The sequence below is a fragment of the Arvicanthis niloticus genome, chromosome X, assembly GCF_011762505.2.
Source record: "Arvicanthis niloticus isolate mArvNil1 chromosome X, mArvNil1.pat.X, whole genome shotgun sequence".
Classification (NCBI taxonomy): domain Eukaryota; kingdom Metazoa; phylum Chordata; class Mammalia; order Rodentia; family Muridae; genus Arvicanthis; species Arvicanthis niloticus.
Genome location: NC_047679.1, coordinates 88,892,799 through 88,902,218, shown reverse-complemented (window position 1 = coordinate 88,902,218; position 9,420 = coordinate 88,892,799). Strand labels below are relative to the sequence as shown.

At 47.7% G+C, this 9,420-nt stretch overlaps 1 protein-coding gene across 4 annotated transcripts in view; it reads right to left on the bottom strand.

Annotated features, from left to right (window-relative positions):
• Positions 1-1,882: 1,882 nt before the first annotated feature.
• The window catches only part of Tmem164 (transmembrane protein 164), a 152,218-nt gene continuing 144,680 nt past the window's right edge, over positions 1,883-9,420 (bottom strand). For all 4 annotated transcript variants that reach the window (XM_034484985.2, XM_034484983.2, XM_034484982.2 and 1 more), the window contains 2 exons: positions 7,791-7,891; positions 1,883-6,228 (listed from right to left, as the gene is read on the bottom strand). In XM_034484985.2, the coding sequence (XP_034340876.1) occupies positions 6,022-6,228; positions 7,791-7,891 (308 nt within the window). In that variant the 3' untranslated portion in view covers positions 1,883-6,021. The remainder of the gene's footprint in view (positions 6,229-7,790; positions 7,892-9,420) is intronic.

The following is a 9,420-nucleotide window of genomic DNA, read 5'->3' as shown; positions in this document are numbered from 1 at the left end:
GGGATTGGGCTGCACAGTAGAGCAGCCCAATGGTTCACGCTATTGCTCTTAGACCCTGGCAGGGATAGGCAGTGTCCACCTTTATTACTGAGGTGTGCCTTGTAAGATGCCAGGAATCCTAGCCATCTGATACACAAGGAGTCATGGGATCAAGGTTAGGGAGAGTGCAGTGGAAGGTGTCTACTGTCAACTTGAGTAATAGCTCCTACTACCTTTTTCTGGAAGGCTTAGAAGCCCCTCAGCCTAGTAACTTAGGGCTCTTGTCTAATTCCCACACTTGTTTCTGTAATAGGATCTCTCGTGAAACTCATTTTGGGGACTCAATCTTGGTTCTCTCTCAGGAGGACTGTCTCAACACTATGCACAACATTGACTGGGAGGGACCAGTCTGATTGACTATGAATGAGGCTTTGCCATGTCTGCTGAACCTGGAGCTCGCCCTTTTCTCAGCTAGGCTGGCAGGATGGCAAGCCCCAGCAGCCTTCTCGTCTCATTCTCACCAGTGCTGGGGTTACAGAACCATCTAGCAAAGCCTGGCTTTTTTTTTTTTTTTTACATGGAGGCTAGAGATGGGAACTCAGGTCCTTGTGTTTTTTACAGCAAGCTCTCTTCCATCGAGTCATCTCCCTGAGACCTCTCCTCCTTTTTCTCTGAGAGCTGGGTCCCTAAGCCTCGGTTTCCCCAGCAATCTAGCACACCAAAAGAGCAGTGGTGCCCAGGAGGAGCATGTAATAGTACTACGAATTTCTAGATCCTTGCTTCTTCCTGAGGCTCACCTGACTTGGGTTCTTCCTGTATGCAGGAACCACATTGCCAGTCCAGGAGGAAGTATTTCAGGAAGACATAGAAAGGCATTACACATGGGAGCCTATCACACAGTTGTAGCTATTGCTCTACACGGTGAGAACCTGAGCAGCAAATAGAGATAAATAACCGAGCTGGTTATTTCTAGGCTAGGACAGGAAGGTCCTGCATGCTTCACAGCCTGGCCAATGGGGATCTGTGGGGGGGGGGGGTAGGAAGGGGATGCGCCGGCATTGACTGTTACTTTGTCTCCCTTCTAGAAGTGGCAGCATCAGCATAACAGGCAGAGGACCTTTGATAAGCACAGCTGCCTGTTCCCAAAGGACACCATTATCTTGTTCATTCTTCTCCAAGGACAGTCTGACCCAGCATGGACACAGCTAACTTGAAGGACATCTGAGGGCTGTGGGCCAGGAGTCAACATGTTTCAAAGTTGCATTCTTTCTTGGATACGTGGGGCAGGGAGGGGTGTGTGTGTGTGTGTGTGTGTGTGTGTGTACATGGAAGATCACACACATTTGTGTTTAGAAATCAGAGATGAATGATCTATATCTTCCTAAATCTCCTCTTGTCAGTATATTTTTTTGAACAGGCTCCTTCACTAAGCCCATAGGTCACACTGACTGGCCAGCAAGGCCCTGGAAGCTGTCTCCACCCATAAAGGCTCCGGGTTTAAAGCTCATGCTATTGTACTTGACTTTGTACTGGTGATTCAAAACTCAGGGGCTCTTGGCTGTCCAACAAACACTACCCACAGAGCCATCCCCAAAGCCTCAAGGTCTTGTTGACATCAGCCATCTAGTCTAGCATAGAGTGCCTATGTCCCTGACAGATAGGCTCCCCTTTGAGCAAATGGCCTGGTGGGCCCCAGTAACCTTGGTAGAAGTAGGCAGTGTGGAGGAAGTCAAGGCCAAGTCACTGTTCTGTCCATGAGACCAAGGTGTGTGAGAGCCCAGCTGCCCTGGCTTGGGTGGGGGTTGCCTACTTTATGATACACAAAGCCAACAAATGACCTCTTTTGTTTACTTTGTAAAGCCTTCTTGAGAAAGTTCTGAGAAGCAAGGCCAGGACTCCTAAATTCTCATAAATCCTTTAATATCAGTAAATGAAGAAAACATTGTAACAATAAGTCCCATGGGGAGGGCTTCTTTTCATTCGGGAATCTTCAACAGCAGAAACACCTGAGGCTAAGATTCAAAATGCTAAGTACACAAATTAAGGACCATTTATTTCCAAAAGGTGGCTGCAGAAACCACTTCATTACAATCAACTGGATTTTACAAAACAGAGAAAGCACATTACAAAAAACACCCAAAGAGGGGAGGTAGACTGGAGGGGTGGGGAAGAGTGCCCCAGAAGCAGCCTTACAAAGAGGCTCGATTTTGCTGCCATCTAGGGAGTTCAGAGACTGGCTCTCAGAAGAGCCCTGCACATGAAGGTGACAGTACACGACAGTCTCAGCTTGAGAAGAAGGATGGGGGACAGGCTTTCACCAATGTCCCAGAAGAAATAATTGAACACCATTCAGTCCTGTTCTCTTCGCTACAATTACACCAAATAAATGAGGAATGCTTTCAAATCTAACATACTGTTGACGCCAAAATAAATCAAGAGTTTTCCAAAACATCATCTTCTGCTTCAAAGGATTTTGGTTTTTGATTTTTTTTTCATTGAATAGGGATGGGTGTCTGCTCAGTGCCATGAGTGGCAAATCAGTGTACAAAAGTGTCACAGACAAGGGCAACAGCAAGCAATTTGGTTTTCCTGCCCACAATGAGCTCGTTACACATACCAGAGGAAGACTGACTCCTCTAATGGACTTTTGCCTCAGAGACAGCAGGGCCAGGAGGAGACAGGATACCCCTTCCTAGTCTGGGAACTTCCCAAGTTGCTGGAGAGGCCTGGTCCCGTCTCACTAAAACCAGAAGCAGTGTCTTTTCTAATAGCATCAGAATTCCTCCTTTTCTCACCTCTGGCCTCCCTTGCAGTAGAAATCATTAAGAAGCCCTTGTCCCAAAGAGGACAGGTGACAGAATTCCCAGGGAAGTCTATTTGGCAGCAGGAGAATTAAAAGGGGCCCTTTGCCATCATCTCCTGAACACTCAGCCCAACCCAGCTCAGGACATTACCCAACCCCAGTTTCACTGTATAGAGGCCTGCTGACATCGAGCTAGTTATCCAGGAGAAACTTATAGTCACATCACAAAAACACGGAATCATCCATGATCGCACATAGCAAACCCCTGACAGAGGCTACAGCAAAAGGGATGGTCTGACAGGTAGGCTGAGGAACCAGAGAATAAAGTGCATAGCCAACCCTACTTAGCCCACACAAACTCCATAGACCACCCCTACAGGCACAAAGAAGTCCATAATGAGACAGAAGACAGATTCAGTGGAGGTGGCAAATCCACAACCCCACAGTGTGTCACAGGATGACAGAAAACATGCTGCTAGGGTTCCTGAGAAGATGTTGGGCCAAGTCTTATATACATAAAACCAAATTCTGGGGGCAGGAAGGACCTTTAAGCAGAGAAGCTGGCTTAGCCAACTGTACTTGTTGGCGCAGCCTCCTGACCAAGGACAACGAGGGCTTGAAGATATACTGTTCCCTCTTGCTAGCTAGCTACTCTCACACATGCTGGTAGAGCACATAGAAAACTTTGGCCAAGGTGGTTAGAAAAACGACAGGCCTGAGGAGGAGCTGCAAAGTCAGGACAACCTATCTTCTCTGTCCCTGTACCACAGACAGTAGAGGGTAGGCTGCAGGCCATACGTACCTAGGGACAACTCCCATGGCAAACTGCCAAGAGCCTAGGCAGGTTACCTCTTTCCATGTAGGTCTGCACCAAGCTAAGGGTGAGATATATAGACAGTGAAGAGGTTTCCTGTTCCCCAACATCTCAAACCCAGGCTTAGACTCCTTATGGAGTCTGTTAAAGGAGCTACAATCTGTTTCATTTAGCTTCCTTAAGTATGAGCCAACCTAGGCCCCTACATGTCCCCTTCACTTCCTCCTTCCTAACATGTATTCGTGATGCTGGCTTGGCCATGCCAGGCAACATGGTTTTGAAATTCCTCTCTTCCTCTAAGCAACAGAAAATGCCTACCAGAAAATGGTCTGCTGAGCTGGCACCAAAGCAGAGGTAAGCTACTGGAGGCATGCCAATGCAGGGAAACCCAAGCTGCCTGGCAACCTGGACCATGAAGCCTCAGATGGGAAAGAAGTGTGGCACTCCCACCTCTGTGGCATTCTGGAGTTGGTCCCCTCAACTGAGGCCTTCCATCACTGCAGGTAGCAGCTCCATGTTATGGCAACAGCTGCCTCAGGCCTCATAGATTCCCCTCCTATGATCTCTCCATACTCTTATAGAAAGGCCCAAGGCTAAGGAGGCTTTTCTGCATTCTATTCATCCACTGACTTCTATGAGTGGGCAGGGCAAGTCAGTACCTGAAGAGACAGCTAGGGGAGCTTGGCACAGCCCTCACAGATGGCAGAGAGTGAAGATGCCATAGCAGGAGCTCAAGAGCAGCAACCATAGATCACCTCATGGCCAGGTGGCCCCTCCCAGAACAGCTTGTCTTAGTTTCCATTTGCTCTCCTGCAGGTGCTTCCCCTGCAAGTCCATTGTGTAAAGCCATGGCCACCAAGCCACTGAAGTTCAGCTTAGGCCTAATACCCACAAACTCACATTGAATGCTGCATCTGGCACAAGGCAATGGAGTGGTCACGGTACAAACGTCTCTATTGCTAAGCAAAACTCTTCCTACTAGAAGTTGACACGGAGTCAGCAAATACACAGACACTGGTACCCTTTGTGTGGTCCACACACAACCAAGTATCTTTCAACCAAAGATCCTCCCTTCAGAGCACTTGAACCTCTACCTATGGGGCCCAGAGTTCCTTTTCAACCTACACATGGGTCTTGGACATTGTCAAGCCGCAAAACCAGTGATACCTCCCCACACAGAACACTTCAGCAGAGTCGAGCCACATGAAAGAAATCTAACCCTCATAAAACTGCCTTCAGGAACCATGAACACATCTTCTAAGGGCCAGGGATGGCTCTAGAGTACTTTAGAGAAATGTGAGGGTTCCCCCATTTCAAACATCCAAAAGACAAACAGCACCCAAGCCCCAACCAACTCCAGCTCGTTCTTTCATGAAGCTGCCTCAGACAGAAAAACAGACAAACACAATACACAGACAATGAGGATGGGTTGAAGGGGCAGCTGAGACTAGAACCCTGTCTATTATCCATATGATACAGAGTGTGATTCAGATCACGGCTTTCGCAAATTGCCACTTGACTTAGTTGATTTCTCAATTTCTATGCTTGTTTTAGATATGGATCTGATCTCAACTTTCATAGGGAAAGTTGTTTTTTTTTTCCTGGGGGGGGGGGGGGCGGTTAGTCTAGCTTGGTACTATGTAAACCTTTACCCTCTCTACTTCAGATTCACTGTGGCAACAGATCTCCAACACCCCTGTACAGAATCTTGCCCTTTGGCTGCACGTTGCTATCACCATCCACCCCAGGCAGCACCCTAGAAGGAGTGGCTGGGTAGCTCCCTGCTTTCAGTCATGGGACACCAGTCACTGGAAGGATCTATTTTGGCTGTGAACTGGGAAGTCCCTTGGCTCTGGGCTTGCGGCTGGTATAGAAGCAAGGCCTTGGTCCCCTTCTGGTGGGGGCTATGCTGGAGATTAAAGGGGATCCCAGCATGAGCCTGGAGGTCCCTGGCAGTGGAGAAATGAACCCAACACTATTTCATTGCTGGGATGTTGGAAGAACTACTGCTTGTGGTCCCCTCTTTCCTCAACTAGCTGTTGTTAAATGCACCAACAAGCCATTGGAAAGGGGCCCCTGACTACCATTTCCCTGGGTAAGGCCACGCAGTCGAGTGGGGCACAGTAGAGACCCAGAACCCAAGGGAGGAAATGAAGTAAGCTCCAGCCCCCAGTACCTTCCCTGGGCACCAAGAGTCATCCAAGGGGAGGAGCTGGGGAGGGAAGAGTAGTGGAAGAAAGGGACAGAGAGGAGGGAAAAAGGAAAGAAACCAAGCATCCTATTTGCCCTCTCAAATGATTTCGTCAAGAGCTGGGTATTCTCTGAGTCAAGTCAGGATTTGCTTCCTCAGGGAGAAACAAAACAAAACAAAAACAAACAAAAAAAAACCAAACAGAACTAAAACAAAACAAAAATCCAAGCACCTTCAGTCTATTTTCTTGGCTGGAAGCCGGAGCAAATCCAGCAGGTATTTACACAAGGGCCCAGCCATGTATGAGAACAGGATGACCAGCTTCCCGTGGGTCATGGTCATGAGAGTCTGGTGTCCCGAGGCCCAGATGCGATACCAGGGGCCGTAGAATGGGTCTGAGATGGCCGGACACAGCATGTTGTTCAAATTCACTTCGGTGACCTGCAGGGACAAGGGAGGTAGAGTGAGCGTTCGCCATCCCGAGGCTTCTTCTGGCTACTGCCAGTTCAGCCATCTCTCCCTAGGGGTGACTAGACAAGGAGGGATTGACCAATCCCCACCTGTTCATAAAGGGGATTCTTTGCCTTAGACTTTTTGAATGGGTGCTGGGTCACTGTCCTGGATGAAAGCTGTTTAGTTATTATGCTGAGTCTTGCTTTCCAGTTGGGCCCAGGGTCCACTGTCACTCCTAAGGGTTTATCATGTGCCTAGCTCCTGGAGAGATACTATGGAATTTTGAAAAATCCATTAACTGCATGGTTTCCTGTCTCCAAGTAGCAATCAGTTAACTGCATATGACCTCAAACTAGACAGTGCCCCCTAAGCTTGACATGCCACGAGGAGGTCTGAGGAGCATACAGAAGAATCTGCGAGGGAAGTGGCACTTGAATGGACTCATGAAAAGATGGACAAGGGTTAATGGGGAGGCGTGGGTGAGTAGAGCTGTCCTGGTGGGCAGTGTAGCAGAACATAGCATGTATGGTGACATGAGCACGCGGACACTCCTGGAATCCAGCATATCAGTGGGGAGCAGCGAAGAGGTAAGGAGCGGTGGGTGTGCAGGGCAGAATCATGCTGAGTCTTCCCACAAGCACAGGCAGCATTCACACTACTGGCAAAGAACCCAGGCTACCTTCGGCAAATCAGAGCAAGGAAGAAACAAAGTGAATGTTTCAACAGAGCCACTGGGGGCATCCAGTTCCACGCCCTTATCATGCAAGGCCGCACAAGGCTCCACACTACATGAATGCCAACCACACCAAACCGAATATGGCATCCCTGCCCCAAGGACAGCCGTAACACGTGCCTTCCAGAGCTCTTAAGAGCTTGCTCACATTAAAGACAAGCCTTCACCATCTCTTAAGGAAGCTGGGCTCTTGGATCATGTTACAGTGAAGTGGAAAACTCCCTGTCCCCCAACTCAGCAATGAGGCTTTCCATCCTCACGTAGACACCGATAGACACCCATGCATTAGCGACGCTATTGGATTCTGGGTAATTCAACATTGAGGCCAGCCATTTTTCATATTCCAGGCAGTTCTCATACTACAGAATGCTCTGGGGCTCCCAACACCTAACATCCACTGGCCACACAGCTGAATGATCTCCTCAAAAACACGGGAGCATACCCAGAGTGGACCCAACATCAGAGGCCATCACAAGGCCCAGGGCAATGAGGTAAGGGTCCTACATGCCCAGGAGGTCCACAGCAAAGCACTTGCCAGTTACAGGTCATTGTTTCAGACCCAAGTAGCCATGACTGCAGGATATCCTTGCCTTCCCAGAAGTGAAAGAATGGTCATTATTGAAGGATTCAGAAAACTCTTTGGAGAGGCCAAGGCTTTGGATCATAAATCAGCATCCCAGACACAACAATCTGATGTCCTGGCCTTTAACATCGTGTATTTTTCAAAACAAAATGATACAACAGCACCAACCAGGATTATCAAGATTTATGAAGAACTCCAGACAAAGGGGAGAGGAGGGGATCTCAGCAAACTTACCAGGCCGAGGATCTGCAGGATGCTGAAGTGGTAAAAGAACATGAGGCCAGTCGAGAGAAGAGCCCACTGGAAATTGCTGAGGGGCTCTGGGGTGTAAGCACCTGGAGGAAGAGGGGAGATGGTGAGCAGAGAGGAATAGTGACCCACTTCTCCTCTGCTCACAATGGGTGCAGGTGCTGAGGGCACAGTCACAGCTGTAGCAGGCTTGGTGTCTCTCACTTATCAATGACAGCATCTCCCAAGGGTCCTGGTGTTTAGCCAGGAACCATGATAAGACCTTTTTAACCCATTTCTGCCAGTTGATGTTACACCATTAGAGATGTTTCTATTTTATTCTAAAAGTAATTCAAGATTATTAAAGGTGATTTAGAATTTTAAAAAACTGGAAAGAAGATAGAGGCAAATGAGGAAACAATCCCTAACACTCAACTACCAGAATAGAATCCTCACTAATTCCTTGCTGTACCTCCTTGGCCATTTTTTTTTCCATGCTCCAGGATTGATTTCTAAAATTAATATTTGAATTAGTAATGTATATCTGTATCTCCAACTGTCTTTGTGTCTATATTTATTTACTCGTGATTCTAAATAGAATGACAGGGTAGTTGAAAATGTTTATGTTGAAGTCTGATGAATTTGCATTCAAATTTTGACTCTACCACTAATTAGTCTCCTTCCCAAGGTGTGGCATAACGTGGTGGCTCAATCTGCAGCAGTGTGCTCTTACTGCCTTTAACACATGTTTTTATTCACTGCTTGGACCATTTCTCAACTACTGCATGACTCCTCCCAAACAAAGCCATGTATTCCAGATGGATTTCAGTCCCTGGGAAGCAATCTCTGTGCTCTGCTCCAGAGCTACAGAAAGCTGCAGGGAGGTCTGAGGTGTGTGAGTGCTGAAAGAAACAGTTTGACGGCAGAGAGAGGAAAGACTGGGGTGCTGGGAAGGTGCCTGCTCCAGGAACCTAGAGAACAAGGTACATTTGGAGGTCAAAAGCAGCAAGGTAGAAAATGAAGAGAGGAGGGTGGAGCTGAGGGAGAGGAAGGTCGGTAGCAACTCTCAGAGGTGTACTAATTGCTTGCCCACCACTGGACTGGTGTTGCCATTTATTACTATGCAAAGAAGAGGCAACACTAGAGTGGAGCAAGGGAATGGTGAAGTCCATCATAATGGAAAAGATACCACCTCAGTCACAGTGTTGTTAGTCAGATGCAATAATAAAGTTATAGTCCAGTACCAGGGATTTAAGAGATGCTAGTTATTTTTATGACATGAGCCACAAACTGCATGAAGAGGATGAGTTCAATATACAAGGATGGGTGACATCAGCACACACAAGAAAATGAACTCATGGAAACGGATGTGCACAGTGAGCGAGTAAGGAGACCAAAAGCAAGATATCAAGGAACAAGTGCAAGAAAAGGGAAAAGGAAGAAGGAAATAAGAGACTGAAGCCAGGGGAGATCCTGGAACGTTCATTCTGGACATGCTGAAGTATCTGTGGTTTGTTTATTTATAGCTATCTTGGACCCAGGGGTTGGACACACCTTTGGGACCCAATGCTCCACAAAGTCAAGAAGCTTCTATGTCTTCTTAATAGCCAACACAACACTTGGTTGGTAACAACGC